The sequence below is a fragment of the Chinchilla lanigera genome, unplaced genomic scaffold (genome assembly GCF_000276665.1).
Source record: "Chinchilla lanigera isolate Chin_1 unplaced genomic scaffold, ChiLan1.0 scaffold00077, whole genome shotgun sequence".
Classification (NCBI taxonomy): domain Eukaryota; kingdom Metazoa; phylum Chordata; class Mammalia; order Rodentia; family Chinchillidae; genus Chinchilla; species Chinchilla lanigera.
The window spans coordinates 6,149,682-6,168,643 of record NW_004955478.1 but is presented as its reverse complement, the minus strand read 5'-3'; the positions used below and the strand labels follow the sequence as shown (position 1 = coordinate 6,168,643).

Sequence of the window (18,962 nt, the reverse complement as noted above, 5' to 3'; positions counted from 1 at the left end):
CAGTGATGGAGCATCAAGTGGGCAACTTACTAAACTCGGGCCATGGTTCCCAAACTGTGTTCCTGGGTGCCGTAGCTGCAGTACACCCCAGGGGTGCCATGGGGTACTTTAAAGTTTGAGGAGAACACAGGGCCACCTGTCAGGTTTCTACTGGGCCTCCCGGGAGTGGCCTTTCAGCCTTGCTCTGGATATTTCCAAACCCTGGCAAAAGAGGGGCCCTTCTCGAGCCATTTAATCAGGGCAGATTTCTTAGAGAACTCATGGTGTGATTGGTTAGTGCTTTTGGGGCAGAGGGAAGGCAAGGGCCCATGGAGAATAACATGACTATCGTGACTCAGACATTTGTGTCAAAAATGACGACAAATCCAAGACTGGCTTCTGGGGGAGGATTGGAAAAATGTCACCAGGGGATACTGCTCTTGGGAACAACCCAAACCTCCATCCTTTGGGGACTGAGCCTTCCATGCCACAGGATATATGTATGCAGCACAGAACAGAATGGGGACTGGAACCTAGAACCTGCCAACTTCATAAACATCCAGCCAGTAGATGTTTCTTCTGATCCAGGAGTGCTGTGCAAAAATCCTGTGGCACAAAGGGTACCGTTCACCATCAAAGTTTGGGAGTCTCTTGCCTGGAATAGAGACTCTCTGAGTGCAAGTTTACTAAGTTTCAGCTTGTTTCCAAAACAAAATGTGAAGCACTGAGGTTGGTTCAGAGTTCTTTTGGAGGTTCTCTGTGGGTGCAGTTGTGGTCTTCTCGGAGTCCACAATTACCAGGCTCTATGGTTGGATGGCTGCGGGTGGGGCAGCCAGCCTCCTGAAACTGGCATCTCCAGTCACCTTATGACGTTTTTGGTTTTGTTTTGTTTTGTTTTCTGGAACCGGGAATTGAACTCATGACCTTGCGCTTGCCAGGTAAGCACTGTGCCGCTGAGCTAAATCCCCAGCCCCCCTTTATGACTTTTTGAGTAGACATGCCTTATTCTGGAGGAAAATGTGTGCCGCACAATGTCAGAACCACGAAGGAATCAGAAGAGGAAAATAACAAGTTGACCATAAGAGGGCAGGATTGTTACTCTTTTTTTCTTACATGGGGAAGCATCTGATTCCTCCAGGGCTCTGCTTCTGGGTTGAATGCACTAATACATACTCGATAAATGCAGAGTACTAGACAGAGCCCTTCCCAGTCCTCCTTATGGCCCAGGAAGTTTGTATTTGTAATCACATGAAGAGCTATTGGAATTCTAGTGAGTCAATTCCAGTCTACCACATCCAGAGCAACCCATGAGAATAAGACACTAAGGCATATTTGTAGTTATGGGGAACCGAGGGGTCCTAAGTCCAGCCATGATGACGGCTCTCCAGAACAAAGGCCCATACCCAGGACCGAACCCAGACTTTATTTATTTGGCTTGAGGATGAGGGACTGTGAGAGTGGTGGGAAATATGTGAGTGCCGTGAGCTAGGCTAGGGAAGAGGCCTGAAGTCACCTCTGCCATATGCAGAGAGAAGGATATGCAGAAAGAGTCATCTGCATGACACAAATGAGATCGCATCTAACGTGTTGGGGTCGGTGCTTCCGCTCTGATGTGTGGTGTTGGAAGGCCCAGGAAGTCACAGCCTCTATCCCAAGGCTTAGTCCCAGCTGACAGTGTGGGGCCCTGGCTCACACATCCCTCCTCATCCCGGCTCGCTGGAGGGAGCAGTAGGGGGTCGGGGAAACATACCTGCCATCTCCAGAGATTACCATCAGCGCCTGGGCTAGACCCATACGCTTTACTACAGCCAATTGAAGGGGTAAGGAAAAGTCCTAGCCAGCTCTGTACGTATCAATACATGGAAATAGGGGCAGGCTCAAACAAAATGGAGACAGCTGCTCCTCTTGTAAGGACAGTCCCCTAGCTGGTCCTCCACAGAGTGCCCCTTTGGGACTCCAGACACAAGCTTTCAAAACACTTGTGGGTGTTACCAGGAAAGATGAACGTATGCACAATGCCCTGTCTCCGGTCTCCAGCATTTGGTGCTAGTGGTTGGCGTCAGTCCTGGAAATCACTCTCTAAGGAGACGTTGCACTGTGGGACGTGGTCACAGTTGGCCAGGAGAAGTGGTGGTGTCAGTGAGGAACCGTGATCATGACTGGCTGCAAACCAGTTCATCTGCTGTGGCTCCCAGGGGCGGTGGACTGCAGTGACTTAAGGTGGAGAAAGAAGCTCACTTCCTTGAGCAGCCCGTCTCAAGCTCCCCCTGTGTGGAAAAGTCACCTTGACTTTGGGGAATCAGGCACAGGCTTCCTGAGGTGCCGAACAGGGAGGCAATGCCTGGCATGTGAAATCGGTACAGGTTGGGCGGCCGCCGCTGGAGTAGGGCTGGCACAGGGAAGCAGTTCTGGCTCAGCCTCTTCTTCACCTCTTCTTCATCCTTACCTCCCTAGGGTGCCCTAGGGGTGTCCCAGGGTCCCTTTGTGAGAAACACTGAACTGGCTACAGATCCCAGCTCCGCCTTTGTCAGCTGTATTACCTTGGGCAAGTAACCTCTGTAAGCCTTCTGTGAGGCAAGGAATAACGATTCAACTGGTGCCTGCCCTATCCAACCACAGCATTGGACGGTACAGCCAGGGTGAGGGACTATAATCATCCAGCCTGTGGTCCTGGCCCACTCCTGGCCATGGGGGGGCGCCACCAAGCAATTGAAAACCAGTGGTATTCTCTATGATCCCTTACTGTGGATGCCTGCAATTCCTGTCCACTATGCAAGCAAACTTGGAGATCCTGGCAGCAATTATATAATTATACGGACAATGTAATATGGGTGGATTATCCTGGAAGCAGACAACGGGAACGAGCTAGCACACTGGCAGGAAGTCAGAGAGTGGCCTGGAGCCAGGTTCTTAGAAACCACCTGGTGAGAAGGTGGAGATGGCAAAGGAGGGTGTCCAGCTGTAGTAGGCTCAACCACTAGGGGGCAGCACAGGTAGATGGGCCCTTAGTGTTATCTTGAGCTGGTCTGAGCTGGCCAGACCTTCCTGTTCTCAAAGGGTAAACATATTAGTCAGCTTCCCCACTGCTAGGTCAAAATGTAGGAGCAGATGTTTAATGTAGCTCATGGTTTGGGGATTCAGTCTATGTTCCACTGGCTCCAAGGCAGAAACAGCATGGTGGAAGGGTGTGGTGGAGGAAAGCTGTTCACCTTGTGGTAGCTAGGAAGCAAAGACAGCAGAGAGGAGCTAGGGAGGGAGATATAGACTCCAAAGCCACGCCCCCAGGGCTCTGCCTTTTCTAACCACTTGCCAATGACACTTTTAGGTTTGAACTCATCAATGAATCCAACCACTGTGAGTATGGTGCCCTGACTCTAATCCAATTGCCCTCCAAAAGCTGCACCTCTGGACACACGAGAACTGGGGGCTGTCTAGATCTAAGTCGTAACAGTCCATCACTGGATGTGGGCTGCCCTGGGAAAGGCATGGCTGAGGATGGGACAACTCTCTGGAGTTGAGGCAGTCCCTAAGGGAAGGGGCTGGTGGCTGAGTGTCATCTGCTGACATGCTGTCATGGTGTCCACTGTGGTAAGAGTGGAGCGTCAGGAGGAATCCAGCATGGATGCACGCAGCCCGTACCGTGTCATTTTATTACTCTTTATGGAAATAAAAGAATCTGGGCATATGCAAACCACAGCATCTCTGCTGGACCTTGATTTCTGGGAACCCGGGGGCCAGATATGGGATGGACCACTATTGTCTCCAGCTCTTGGGAAAGTCTCAGGTGGCCACCTGCCCAAAGGACTAATGCCTACTTTTATGTGCATCCTTTATACAATGGGTACCAGTGCAGCATCTAACATACAGGCAGCCATCCCAAGGAGATGGAAGCGCAGGCGGGGGCAGATCTGCTGAAGCAGGCTGCTGCTGACCGCACGTGGCCCTATGTGCAGACATGTGTGACTTTTGCCACGAGGTGGCCACCCTGGTTGGCAAAATGATCACATCTGTGCATGGACCACCCCTTTCTGAACCACACTGCTACGACCCCTTTGCTGGTACCAACTTGCCAGGAAGCCAGCTGCTGCTTGAGCCCCTCCTGCCTCTATCCCATCTGCTGTGTTCCCCTGCAAGAGATCGCGGCCCTGGAGACAGGCCACGAGGAGCAAGAAGTCAGACAGCTGCCTGGAACACAGCCAACCTGAAAAGCCAGTGTGCTGTGGGCAGGTACAGGTTGAGCCTCTGTAAGCCCAACATCTGAAATGCTCCATAACATGCTTTAAACACTGGTGTGATGGCACAAGAGGAAAATTCCACACCTCACATGATCTCCTGTAAGGAGGCATAGAAAAGACACAAGCACACAACACACAGTTTATTTGACATCACCAAGGGAAGAAACACCTTCCCAGCCCCCTTCAGCTGTAGTATATTTTCCCACACATGCCCAAATTCTTTTATTTCCATACAGGGTAATAAAATGATATGATGCGGGCTGCGTGTGCCAATGCTGGGTTCCTCCTGATGCTCCACATGGGCCCATGACCTCTGTGTATCACTCACTGTGGTTTTCTGCTGAGTCACTGTCTGTGATATTGTTGAAAATGTCAAAAAGGCTTGCAGGTACCTATGGGTAACAGGAACAAGAAAGAGAGGATGGAAACAGGAACAAGAAAGAGAGGATGCATTTGCGTTTATCTAGAGCTCAAGAAACAGGAACAAGAAAGAGAGGATGGAAACAGGAACAAGAAAGAGAGGATGCATTTGTGTTTATCTAGAGCTCAAGAAGCCATGCGTGGAGAAGCTGGACAGCAGTGTAAGCAGGAGCATTGTTATGGTTTATGTCTGTGTGTCCCCTCCAATGCCTCATGCGACCATGGGGCAGGCTATTAGAGTTGAGTGATTGTGGGTGTGAGAGCTACACCCGCCCTGGGATGGATAGTTTGCATATGTAAGGGAGAGAAAAAGAGTGCTTGAGGACATTCCTCCCCAATTCCACCCTGGTGTGTGCTTGTGGCTTAGCTGTGTGCTGCCACCCTGAGATGCAGTTCTTTGCCATGTGCCACTCTGCCTTATAATCTGCCAAGTACGGACTGAAACTTCCACAAACTGTAAGCGAAATAAACCTTTCCTTCCTTAATTTTGGGCATCAGGTATTTTGTCCCAGCAGCTAGAAAAAAGTAACCAAGGCAAGCATCTTACAGAAGACTGTGAGGTGGGAGTGGCCCCCACTTGTGACCCAAGGACACGGAAGTGCACGCTGCTGACGGCATAGGCAGAGTGTGATGGATAGAAGTTAGTGGAAAATGGAAAACACCACTTTGGGCTGAAATGAGCTTCAGGCTATGTGTATAAAATGTAGACAAAACCACAAATGGATTTCATGTTTAGACTTGGATCCCATCCTCAGGATGGCTTATTATGTACATCTGAATATTCCAACATAGGAATATTCCAATGTCTGAACAAAATCTGAAATTCGAAAGCCACTTCTGGTCCTAAGCATTTTGGTTAAAGGACGCTCAACCTGTGCTTTAATTTGAGAGGTTTCTAGGGAAAAGGAAGATGAGGTTGAAGGATGTCTGTTGGGAGACATTTGGAGTAGCAAGGCCAAGAACGAAGAGCAGAAGGCATATTTAGTGAAACCCAGGTCTTCTTATCTATACACCCAAGGGTCATGAGCCCAGGGAACCATCTCTCTTGTACTCAGTTTGATCATCTGTCCAATGGGCTAGCAGCATTTCCTTACTTCGATTGTCCTAAGGATTAAATCAAGTTCCATTTGTAAAGGGCCCGGCATTTAGCAGGTGTTGGAGAAATCTTAGTTCTCATCACTTTATTCTTCCACAGGGAAGAAAAGGGATTGTGGGAGCTTGCCTGGGGTTGGTCTCCTTCCTCAGCAATATCTTGGAAAGAAGGAAGGAAGGGGGAAGGACCAAAGGATCAGGGGTGACAACAGCCCTGTGTTTAGGGGGAACAGAAATACTCTGAATGCTCCAGATTGAGCTACTGTATGGGAATAATTGTGGCTGCTATTTTTGCGCATTTGTTTAACAACGCTAATTTGGCGACAGCCCGATATTATAACATCCTCTCCCACACAGAGGTGGCTACAGTTCCCTCGTCACCAGAATCCATTTGCATTTTCTTCGTGGGCTTTAAAGCTGGGAAGCTGGTGACTCACAGCTGGAACGACTGCGGGAAAGACCGCGCTCTGTGTGGGCGTGGGAGGAAGCGCGGTTAGCTCCTTGGCGTTAGCTCCTGCGATGAGGCCAACGGGCTCCCTAGAAATAGTCTTCTAGCCTTGCTCTGGGCATCCCCAAAACTGAGCAAAGAAGTGATCATTTTCGAGCCATTTCATCAGGACGGATTTCTTAGAGAACTTGGGATACGGTCGTTTAATGTCCTTGAAGCAGAGAGAAAGCATAGCACCAGAAAGAGGAGTCACGTGAATACCTGCAGCTGGGAGGTTTAGGCTGGAAATGAAGATGCGATTAAGGGGTGGCTTTGAGGGAGGGAAGGATGAAAACATTCCCAGCGGATGTTGCTGGAAACAGCCCAGATGTCCATCCACTGGGAACTGGGTGCATCCACAAAAGGGTACAGAATGAGGACAGATGCCCGGGATTGGATGAGGGGGACGTTTCTCTGGGCAGCTGTATTCCTGCTCATAAATGGAGAAAAATGGATTCGAATATCACCATTTTGCAACTGCTAAAAAAATAGTGAACCTGAGCTGTGATTATCAACAGCCGCTAACTTCACAATAGAAAGGCAGGTAGATGTCAAAGGCCTCCTGAAAGAGTTCTGTTACCAGCAGGTCCAACCTACATCCAAGTAAGCCTCTAGATCCACGATGGCGAACCTTTTAGAGTTCTCAATGGTACAAACAGCCCGCTGTGGCACGTGTGCCATAGGTTCGCCACCACTGCGCTAGACCACCTAGCATTTCCCAGGAAATATAAGGAACAGAAGAACATATTCACTGGCACCGTGGAGATCCAGTCAGAAATATCCAAGTCATGGTGCACCCCAGGGGAACTGATGGAGGGGAGAAGAAGGGACCCAGAGATAAAAGGAAATGTAAGGGACAGGAGCGACCATGGCAGCTTAAGGGTATGATATGGATCTTGAAGAACTGTACAACACTGACACACATGCATATTTTAGATAATAAGAAGGACAATCTGAACCTTGTCCCGTATTTATGATGAAATCCAGAAATTACCGTGAGGCTGTAGGTGTGGCTCAGTGGTAGAGCACTTACTTGGTGTGTATAAGCACATCACCGAAAGGAAATTACTATTACTATTTTAAGCGTATCACTGACCTTGTGATGTCTTGCAGATATACCATGAAATATATAGAGGAAATAACTTCAATTTTGAGATTGGCTTCTAAATAATCTGGGCTGGTCCTTGTTGAAGCAGAGAGTCGGGTACAGATGAGTTCATTCCACTATCTTTTCTACTTTTTGAAGAAGGTTGGGGCTTTCTATGGTAAACAGTATTGTAAAAGTAGTAGGACTTTTACAAACCTCAGGATTTAACGTCAGACCAGTCTATCCCCCATCCTTGTGCACAGAGGACCAGCTCAAGAACGCTATATTCCAGCCTGTCCTTTATCGGCTCACCTTGCTACCCTTGGCAGAATTAATCCTCCCTCCTTCCTACTCTTTTTTTTTTTTTTTTCCCCCGTACCGGGGATCGAACTCATGACCTTGTGCTTGCTGGGTAGGCGCTGTGCTGCTGAGCTAAATCCCCAGCCCCTTTTTCTACTCTTGAGCCACTCATTGGATCAATGTCTTCGGGTCCCTGTGAATTCTTGGGGGTGAAGGTAAACCACTTCTCTGAATTTTCTCTGCTGTAAGCTAGGTAGAATAACGCTCCCCTCATAGAACTGCTGGTAGTATGGAGCGCAACCTGTAAGACCGACAGAAGGGAGCATGCTAGGGGAGGCTGGGTAGTTCTGGACTGGGGACACCACCTCCACAACTGGCAACATCTGAAGATCCTGGTCGCCTTGATGGCGGACAAGTACGACACTGTACCCATTGTGTGGAGGCCAGGTATGCTGTGGGAAGAATCACCATACATATAGGACAGTCCCCAACAAAGGGTTTCTTGGTCTCAAACGTCAATAGTGCTGGGAGTGGGTGTTCTGGGCTGCTTCAGTGGAGGTGAAATATATGGGGATGTTCAAGCCCTGCCTCTGGGGACGAGACAGGAGCTTCCATTTCGAAGAGCAATGAGGCAGTGTTTGGATAAATCAAGTGCACACAGAGCCTGTGGTCGTTAATATCACTCCCCGGCCTCCCCCAAAGCAGTGGCCACCAGGTCTGCGAGGGAGACAGCTGTGCTGTTTGTGGGTGAGGAGGACTCGGAGGCTAAGCGAAGTCCTGGAGGAGTCGGGGATACTGGAGATGAGTTCATGTCAGACTCCAGCCTACAGACCCCATTTTTCCGCGGGCTGTCGCCGAGATTTAGGCAGAAGACAATGAGGTACACAGTGGAGGACTTTGCAGTCCACTCTACGTTCATGGGGCAAAGCAGAACATCGTGAAAGCAGTGCTGGGTGAAAAAGTGAAAGAGAAGCACATCTATAAGGCAGTGTGAGGCCATTTATCTACATTACAATGTACATGCAAGGAGCACATGCAAGCCAAGAGGTATGTATTAAGCATATTTGAATGGTTACTTATGGGTGCGTGGGCGGTGGTGTTGGTGGTGGGAGAATGAGTGAATGAGTGAATGAAAATCCAAGGCTCAAGCTGTGCCTGGACCAAGGATGGCTGGACATTATGAACTGCAGAGTGCGGTTAGTTCAGGTTCTGCATTGGGATTTGGAGCAAACAAATAAAAATGAAGTCACAGGGGATAAAGAGGATAGGATAGAAGCTGGTGTATAGAAGGTGTTCACTAAATAACAGCAATAACCATAGCAATAGGTGAGCACTAATTTAAGTACTGTGGGTAGGGTAACAGAGTAAATTATTACAAATGCTACAGATCACATTCCCTGGCTATTTGCTCCTCCCTCACTACGGGAGAGAGTCCCTCACTATGTGTGTGAGGACCCACTGCAGGAGGATATGGAGCATTCTCCCAAGAGGGTGGATGGAAACGAGTCCTTAGGACAGGCCAAGGAGAGTGGCCAGGCCACAGGGACTGACCCCATGCTTGGGAAGCAGGTGAGCCAGAGAGAGACCCACGTTCTTTACAGGGCCTGAGGTGGGTGGCAGATGGTGTTCCTGAGGATGCCGAGCAGGAGGTGGCAGGTCCTGCCTCTGCGAGGCTCTGCATATACAAAGGGCTGGGCTGTGAGCGCCTCCCCACCTGGGAGCTGCTGCCACCCCTCTCCCCGTGGGATTCCTGGGACCCCTTTGGGACCTGCATTGCCCAGCATCCAGATGTGGGGGCTGGAGGTCCGGCTTAATTTGATTTAGCAAAATAAGGTGTTGCTTCTCACATCCCAGGGAGGTGGAGAAGAGTTCATTTTCACTCCGCTTGTTTTTCTTTGCACCGGCACAGCAGGGCTCATATGTGGCGCTTCAGGAAGCAGTTTATTGAGCCAGTGGAAATAGTTTTTCCTCCCTTCCTCCCCAGGGGCTGCAGGCTGTTAGGTCTTAACTCCCACAGGGCTTCCACTGGCCATCTGCTTTCTGGTGCCCATTTTTCAGTCAGGGAAATGGGGTGTGGAAGCCAGAGTCTGACACGAGCTCATCTCTAGGACCTGAGGCTGATTCCTCCAGCCCTTTGCACGAGTCAGGTTGTTGGGATGTCCCAGAGGACCCACGGTCCACAAGTGAGTCCTCCTCCAAGCTCCAGAGAGCGGGAAGTGCTGAGATTTCACCACTGAGTGACATCAGTTGGGGAGATCTGGATTATGTAGCCTGTTCCATCCAATATTGTTGGTATCATGAGTCTACTCTTGAAGGGAGGTGAGGATTTGGGATGACCGTGTGGAGGGGAGTATATATCACCACTCTTTTTGATTTATCAGACCTTTGCTTCCCGTTCTATCTTTGGATGGAAACCTGGACCATTTCTCTGATTGTGGAGGAAGTGCATTTGCTAAGCTGGGTGTTAAGAGCTGTAGCTGTCGAGCTCTTAAGGGTGCACTTGAAATGAACTTGCGGAGTGCTGCGAATATTATGAGCGTGGTGCTTGTGAGCAAGTCCCTAAACCTCTCCAGGTCCCAGGATTTTTCTAGGCACAGGATTGAGAGCGTTAAATGAGATAATGCTTACAAAACACCTACTGTGCACCAAGAACTCTGATGAGGGTTTTGATAATGAGGTGTGGTGAATCCTTGTATGGCAGTTGAATTCCTAGTGCCCAAAGTGACACTCACAAGAAACTATCTGGATTCAAGACGGCGAACCCATTCGTGGGTGAACGCCAAGCCTGTGAGTGACCTTGTAGGACACAGTTCAGCCTTGATCACTTAGGGCACTGAAAATTCTGTGGCTTTCCTATGTGGCACTTGCCTGGAGCTTTCTGTGGGGCTTGTTTAATTTAGTCTCCTCATCATTTTATTAATAAAAAACTTATTCTGAGGAGACTTTAAGGAATGTTTGGTATTTTAAAAAAATAGTCTTCATAGTGCTCTGTCACAGATTGTACAGTGTCTGAAATGGAGTGGGAGGCGTGTGCTTGTGGATTTAAAATAAAATTGACCCAAGTTCAGTCTGCTGTGAACATGGTGCTACATGGTTCTTTTTTGCCTGATCAGAAACCTCCAAAGCCCTCAAGCCCTGTTTTTCTTATGATTGCTTAATGCAGAATGAATTATTCAAAGGCCAGCGATGAGGACTGGCCTGGATTCCGTAGTGGGAACGCTGACATGCCAAGGCCATCTCTGAGGACCCGTTGGCTCCGCTCAGGACTGGAGGGCCACCCCGGCCCGACAGTGGGTGGGAGGACACTTTGGCTGCCGGCTCTCAAGGGCAGGCTGCTGCGGTATCCCGGTGAGTACCAGCTGATGGGGGAGTGGGCTCAGGAGCAGCGAAGCTGGACACCAGCCATGGCCTTGACCTCTTGCCCAGGGCACAACCTTGTCTGAGGAGGGGGGCCTGTGGAGGCTGGTAGGGAGCAAAAGCAATGGAGGGGGGATTCTTCAGGCTCCCGCAAAGCCCACCCGGCCCCATTTTACTCTTTCTGTCCTGTATTTTCTTTGGAAAGCCATTACTCCCCAAGTAGACCCAGGGGAAGGTGGCTTTACCCCTAGCTTCACTGACAAACCCTGGTAGATCTAAGCCAGTTTTTCCACAACACTGGCTTCCCATTAAAACGCTCTGGAGAACTTTGAGACCACTCACATGTCTGGAAGGCAGTTCCTGGAGCCTAGAGCATATCACAGTTCTGACGTCGCCTGGAAGTTTATTAGAGATCCAGGCCCTCAAGCCCCACACAAGAACCACATGAGACTCTGGGCTGGGAGAACAGTGATCTGTGTCAATTTTCCCCCTAAGCAGGCCGAACTGCTCCTCCTGCTGGCAAACAGAAAGCAAGCAAGTGGCGTGGGAAGAAAAGCCCCTCCTAGGCCAGGAGCAGGATGAGGGGTCTCAGAGCAGGCCTGAGACACGCGACAAGCCAGCTAAGCTCGGGTCACAGGGATGGAGACTGCGCAAGCAAGCAGCCCCAGGTCAGCTCACTTCCTCCACCAGGCACCCCGAGAGGCCTCATCTCAGTCCTCACTTCGGCTCTCTCCTCAGGGGAGAGACGCTGAGGATGCTGCCCCTCTTGAGGAAGGAGACTCCGAGGCCCCGAGTGCCACCACTTTGCCCGGAGTGAGTGGCTGGGGTGGTGCAAGTTTGAACATAGATGCATTTTGGATGGCTTCCAGCTAGGAAGCATCTTTTTGTCCTGTGTTTAGCATGACAGCAGTACCTCTTGGTCTTGAGCCTTCTCTTGAACTCCTGGAGTTGGCTGACCCAGGGCCTCACCCCCGGCAGCTAGCCATAGCTTCCCTTCCCCTGGGGCAGAAAGGAAGGAACAGGGCAGCGAATTCTGCTTCCTCCCTCACCTCTTCCCCCCCCACCCCCAGCTGCCTGCCGCTTGCACTCTGTTATGTGTGATTTTGTTCTTCTCTGCCCTTGCCCCAGTACCGAAACTGTTAGTGAAACGCCCCACTGTTTGGGGGTGTCACCTGGGTATTGCTAGTGGGGAGCAGGGGCGGGGGGCACACCGCTTGATCTCTGTTGGGTTTTGCCTGTGACACCTACATCCTTTGGAGTTGGGATAGAGCTTGGAGGTGACGTTGTCCAGCACTCTTATCACAGAAAGAACAGAGGACCCGGGCTGGTGGGGACACAGAGCTTGGAGCAGCACCTGCTGGGAGCTCAGGCCTCTGAACAAGAGACACGGCTTCCCTGGAGCCTGCAGGGAAAGTTCCCAAGGGCGGGTTCCCCAGGCACAGAACCTTAGCTCCAGAGACGGAGCAGGGGCATCCGGGTCCTACACACCAGAAAGCTGAGGCAGGCCAGGGAGGGAGCGATCTGCAGTGCTACAGGGATGTGAGAGTCCAGAGACCTTAGCTTGGTAGGAACAAAGGACTGAGGCCTCAGCACCTCTCCCGGGAGAAGCGGCTCCTGGAGGGCACGGAGGGCACCTGACCGATTTCTTCAACTCCTCTGCACATCTGGCAGCCGCCTGTTGGGGTGCTGCTGGGACTCTGGCCTGGTACAGCTTACACCTCTACCCCCAGGGGGTAGAGGACACTTTCATTCCTCCTACATCCTGGGACGAGTACCAGCCGGGTCCCAGTTGGTCCTCGCTGGAGCACGAGTACATTTGCCGGGTCCACTCATTCATCCACTTCTCACCACTCAGGAGTGTTTGTGTTCTGAAGAGTAATTAACTTCCCAAGGGTCTTATTAGCGTGCAAGAGTGGGTTCATAGCGAGGTATGTGGTGCACACCCGCAATTCTAGCATTGTAGAAGGCTGAGGCATGAGGACCACAAGTTCAAGCTGAGCCTAGTCTTGGGACAGCAAGACCTTGCATCAAAAATAAATAAATAAATATTTTAAAAGGCTGAATTTTCTGTGTCTGGGCCAGGTGCCCAGATATTTGGTTCAACATTTTTGTGGATGTTTACGTGAAGGTGGTGTGGGGATGAGGTTAACATTTACGTCGGTGGACGCTGAAAAACAAGGTTATCTTCCGCCGTGTGGGTGGGCCTCGCCCTATCAGTTGACAGTCTAACACAAAGACTGAGCCTGTCCAGGGCAAGGAGAAGCTGCCTCTGGTCTTGAACTGTGACTCCTTCTTGAGTCTCCAGCTTGCCAGCCTCTCCCATCAGATTTTGGCTGGACTCGCCCCACTTTCACAGTTGTGTGAGCCGGTTCCCTGAGTCTCTCTCTCTCCCTTGACATCCCGTTGGTTCTGCTTGCCAGAGAACTCCAATAGACCACTTTTATCCAGGGAGAAGAGACAGCTCACACAGGGACCTCTGAGCATATTGCTGCTAAGCCTGTGGCATGCATAGATTTGCCCCCAGTGCCTCCCTCTTTGAAAACAGACTATTCCCTAATGGGTAGGGGGCGGGGAATGTGACTGACTCACCCATGGGGTAAGAAGGAGGGTGGTGAGTGTCAGATGGGAGTGACCCAACGCCGGCACTGTTCCCTCTTGGTGGCTTGGAGTCATTTTATTTCCTAATTTGTGACACTTTGATATTATCCTCTCGTTTTTTGAAGGTGGAAAAGAAAACTCTACCAAAGTTGTTTTTTTCCCAGTGCTTATGGAAATAAAAGCATAGAAATTACAGTAAGGAAGAGGCCCTCCTCTATGATTTCTGAGTTGAGTTTATGCACAAATGTTTGACTACAATTTTTTGATTGTGGAGAGGCTACAGATAGGCCTTGGTTCCGAGACTAAGTTGTAGATGGAGTGGAATAGCAATGGTTATCGACACATTTACCCAGCCTGCTGTGAGAGAAGAAAATGACCCAGAACTTGTCCCTCAGAGAAATGTGACTTGCATGTTCCCAGTGAGAGCTCCTTGACTGGAAGCTCAGCCTTCTGGCTGGGCAAAGCCCATCCTATGATGTCACAGCCAACAGTCAATTTGTATTTATAAGTGGATTCTATTTCTTTTTTGTTTGTTTGTTTGTTTGTTTTCTGGTACCAGGAATCGAACTCATGACCTTACACTTGCCAGGCAGGTGCTGTGCCACTGAGCTAAATCCCCAGTCCCCGGATTCTATTTCTTCACGTGCACATAAACAAGCCCAACACAGTGACAGAGAAAAAGTGTATCCTATGGGTGAATTACACTGACAAAAATTGGAGTTTAGCACATCTAAGCAACTGTCCAGCTTGGAAACGCTACCTGGCCATCTCCAAGCCCGCTGACCATGCCTTCATCCTGGGGACATGGTAGCTTAGGTATTACTCTGTGAATAATAGCCAAGGGGCCCACAGTCACTGCAAGGGTCCATGGAGTAGGAAGCTGAGGCATGGTGATTTCTCAGTTACAAGCAAGGGCTGAAAATTTGCCTGTGAGAGAAAGACGACCTGAATCATTAGGGGCCTGGGTGGTTGTGTGGGGATTGGTCTTGGAGACCATTTCCACCAAGTTCCTCAGAGTAGAAAGGGTTGCCCAAGGGTCCATGGTGAGTTAGTGGTTGAACTGAGACAAAAACTGGCCTCTCTTATTTTTCCCATGTACCGTGGTGTGAGACACACGGAGTCACTCAGGTTTGACCGAACCCGCCTGTTCTGAGGTGAACTGTGCCATCCCCCACATTTATTCGCGGAAGCCCTAATCCCCAGCGCCTCAGGCTGCAACTATATTTGGAGACAGGGCGGTGAAAGAAATGATTAAATTAAAATTAGTCCTCTACCAAATCAGGATGGGCCCTAACCCAGTAATCCAATTTTCCCCCTTCCCACCTTTTTTTTCTGTACTAGGGATTGGACCCAGGGCCTTTGTTAGGTCACTAAGTTGCCCAGGCTGGGCTCAAACTTGCTATCTTCCTGGGTCAGCCTCCCAGAGGTCTGGGACTTCAGGCTGACTGGTATTCTCATACGAGAGAATTCAGACATACCAGAGACCTCAGGTGTACAGGTGCGTTAGGCTAGGTGAGGGCAGAGCACGTGGCCACCTGCAAGCCATGGGAGGGGCCTCCAAAGAAGCCAGGCCGGGAGATAACTTGACTGTGGACTTCTGGCCTCCAGAACCGTGAGAAAGTAAATTTCTATTGCTGGAGCCACTCAGTCTGAGTAGTTCGCAGCAGCCTAAGCTGACTAGCACAGGGCCCTTCAGGAGCCACCAGCTGGCTGGGTTCCTCTACTGCTTGCTGGAGCCCCAGAGCTGCCCACCCTGCCTTTGTGTACGCAGGACCCAGTGGTGTCTTAAAGACAGCAAAAGGAAAGCAGATGTGGCAAAAATATGCAGCAAACAGCATGACATGGTTTTGCTACTCAAAACCTCAAAGTCAAAACTGTACAAGCTGAGCTGGCACCTGGAGAACCGAGGGGTCCTTTGCTGGTTTTCTCCTGCGGGCTTCACAGAAGGTGCTGACAAGCTTCTGGGTCAGTTTCTCACCCGGAAAACAGACACCACGCTACCTAGTCTTCTGGAGGCATCTCACTCGCTGCACGCCACCTAACAGGGGAGTAGATGGTCCCCTCTGTTAGGGTTAAATTGGCAACCCCCGAGTGTTCACAGCACCCTGGGGAGGGCAGCTGGATCACTCTGAGGCTGGCTTGTTTAGGCTCAAAGTGCACCAGGTGTCACCCAATCTGGCTCCAAATCCCATGCAGCCCCCGTGAAAGCCGCTTTCTGCTTAGGCGGCAGAGACTCCTGTCTGCGTGAGTAGATTTAGGGCCTTGGATGGGAAACGTGGCCCTTGTGTGCAAGGGCAGTGCCCCGAGGGCTGGACACGGTGCCTGGCACTACAGGCTCAGACCAACCAAATTCTCGGAGTCTCATTGTCAGAGTCACTTCTTCGGGTTAAGGCATTAAAGGCCCGATTAAATATGTCATCAAGGGGCCGTGTATATTAAGACATCTTCAGCCATTAACACCTCTGTGTGACTTAGCACTGCCGCGGACCCCCGCCCCAGCCCCGGTCCGGGGACTCTGAGTTGTCGGGGACTGGGAGGAGGAAGGGGCCGCACCCTGGGAACCAGGGTGCATAGACAGGTGCCTTTTGCGGAGGGACATGGGTGACAAGAAAGGACAAAGGATGTTTCTGGGTCATCCTGACCTCCCTATCAGAGCCACCATCGGTCCTCGCCGCCCAGATCATGAACAGGGGGGCCAGGCCACTTGGCAGGCCCCCGAGGCCGGCTGCGTGTGTGTCAGGAACTTGGCATGTCAGAGGTGGCCCTGGCTGGGGCCGTCAAGATGGGAGTTCACAAACAATAACCAAGCGGAACACAGTCCCCTGCTGGCGTGGGGGTGCTGGCTTCCCAGAGCCACTGCAGGGACTGGCACTCCAGAGGGGCTTCTTTGCCCATGTTCTTGGCCAATCAGCGTCCTCCTTGGCTCTAGGCTCCAACGGGATGTGCCCTGGAGTTGCTTTGGGAAAAGCAGGGAGAGAAGAAGGTCAAGGAACCACGGCTAAGCAGGAGGTGGCCGGGGGCTCAGGGCCGGGCAGGGGGAAAGGTCGGGTTTCTCGGCTGTCCTCAGTCCCAGCTGGGAGTTGGGAGGGCTCAGCAGGGGGAAGAAGACATCTGGTCATAGTCAGGGCACTTGAGCAAGGCTGGGTAGTTGCTGTTCATCTGCAAGGAGGCGTCGCTGGATATGTCGGAGGGGCTGCGGCCCCGGATCCAGGCGTCCGGGTGCAGGAACTGGCCGGAGTAATCGGAGCAGTTGCTCAGACGCGGGCGGTAGAAGCCGGGATGGGGCCGGTACATGTCCTCGGCGGTGTACCTCTTCATGAACAGGTACACTGACATCACGCCCGCACTCTGCGGGGAGAAGGAGGCAGAAGAGTGCTCACCGCTGGGGTCTGGCCGGGGTCTGCGTGGCGCGCAGCCAAGGAGGACGCACACATCGCGAGGGGTGGCTGGTGGGTGTGGGGACAGGAGCGGGCCTAGAGATGGCCCAGATGGAGGAGGTGTGGAAAGGCCAGAGCGTGGCGCACTCTGGGAACGGGAAGGGATGTGGAGCGGGTGGTCCAGGATGCCGGTGGATTACCTTCCCTCCCCTGGCCCAATGGGGCAGAGCCCAGCTCCACCCCGCCCAGGGTGGCACAAGGCAGCAGGGCAGGTTACCTCTGTTAAAAGGAAGGAGATGGCAGCAAAGGCAAACGACCATCCGTATTTGTAGTTGAAGTAGGTCTCTGCATCCTTGGTCCTGTTGAGCATCTCATCGTTGATGCTGGAGATGTAGAGCACCAGGCCCACCACGAGAGAGAGGCCTGGGTGAGGACAGGGAGGGAAGGGCGTTCTCAGCTCAGCAGCACGGAGGCTCCCCCGGCTTTGCTGATGTGGCTCCAATCAAGAACAAAGCCACCAGCCTTGTGTCGCAATGCATTTCTTTTGGAGTTTGAGAGAGAGCAGCAGCCTCCTCAGGACCCTGTCGAGACCAGCACCTTCTCCATAGCAGACAGCTGCAGGTAAGAAAGCTCCCTGTCCACCTCCCCAGGGGCCACGCTCAGTGGTTCTCACTCATTGGCCCACGCCTGCCTGATCTGATTGGCCCGCCTGGGCACCAGCTCTGCACATTCTTTCACTCTGGCTGGTCTGGGGCCCTGGACCGTATTGTCCTCAAAGTTCCCCAGGTGACGTTAATGTGAACCCAGGGAGTGAACCACCAAGGTAGCAAGTGGCTTTGGCTAAACGGAGGAATAAGATAGCTCCCTCAGCAGGGGTACTCAGGGCATCCAATCCCTGTCTCCAGGGGCTGGGGGTACACATCACTGTGGGTCTACTGACATGGGCTGGGGTCTGTGCAGCCCCCATGACCACAGGGAGTGGCCTGAGATCTTCCTGCAGGATAAGAAAAGGGAGTGTGACCAGATTCCAGGCAGCATTTGACCAGGAGACTACTGGGACCCATAGCTCTAACTGCCGTTGTGCAAATGACTACCTTATGCATCAGTCCCATCTATTAGTAACTGTAATTGAATCAAGGCATAATTAATTACTCTGTGTTGAGCTGCTCAGGTTTAATTTCATTCCTATTATTCTATGAAACTGGGGCAGCTCAGATAAAGACTGTTAAAGAAAAATAGGTGTGATTCAATCTTCCTTGGTACTTAACTCACATTCGAATCACTGCTGCCCCTGAACACGCCTTCCTACTGTTATCTCTAAAACAATTTCAGGTGGCCCAGCTAAGTCCTCTCAGTCCCGGGTGTTTGATCCTGTAGCCCACTGCTGAATCTCAAAGCCTGGGCTATTGTGATGTTCACACAAGGAAAAATAAAGATCTTAAGCTGGCTCTGTACCTCTCAGATGAAGTGTAATTATCATCATGTGGAAGTTGGGTCGATGGCATTTCAGGTGTTGTTAGGTTGATGGATGAAAGGGTGGCAGGATGGATGGCAGTGGGTTGGTGAGTAGGTTGAAAAGTGGATGGACAGACAAGAAGACAGAATGGGGGTTGGATAGATGAATACATGGAAGAAAAGAGAAAAAAGAATAGTTCCTTGAGCATCTGGCACTTTGATTGCCACCTGGTTTCCAAACTACATTGACAAGAAAATGTTGGGAAAAGGATCTGAAAGGGACTTGGGAGTCAAGTGGCAATCAGAATGCCTGATGCCCAAGAGCCATTTCTCCTTTCTTTCCATCCATCCATCCATCCATCCATCCATCCATCCATCCACCCACCCATCCATCCATCCATCTACCCATCCACCCACCCACCCATTCATCCATGCACCTATCCACCCATCCATCCATCCATCCACCCACTCACCTATCACCCACCCATCCATCCATCCATCCATCTACCTATCCATCTATCCACCCATCCATCCATCCACCCATCCATCCATCTATCCACCCATCCATCCATCCA

At 51.2% G+C, this 18,962-nt stretch overlaps 1 protein-coding gene across 1 annotated transcript in view; it reads right to left on the bottom strand.

Moving 5' to 3' along the window:
* Positions 1 to 15,966: 15,966 nt before the first annotated feature.
* Cacng5 (calcium channel, voltage-dependent, gamma subunit 5) overlaps positions 15,967 to 18,962 on the bottom strand; it is a 42,238-nt gene continuing 39,242 nt past the window's right edge. The window contains exons 5-6 of the mRNA XM_005402148.1: positions 17,210 to 17,355; positions 15,967 to 16,903 (exon numbers count right to left, since the gene is read on the bottom strand). Coding sequence (XP_005402205.1) covers positions 16,646 to 16,903; positions 17,210 to 17,355 — 404 coding nt within the window. The 3' untranslated portion in view covers positions 15,967 to 16,645. The remainder of the gene's footprint in view (positions 16,904 to 17,209; positions 17,356 to 18,962) is intronic.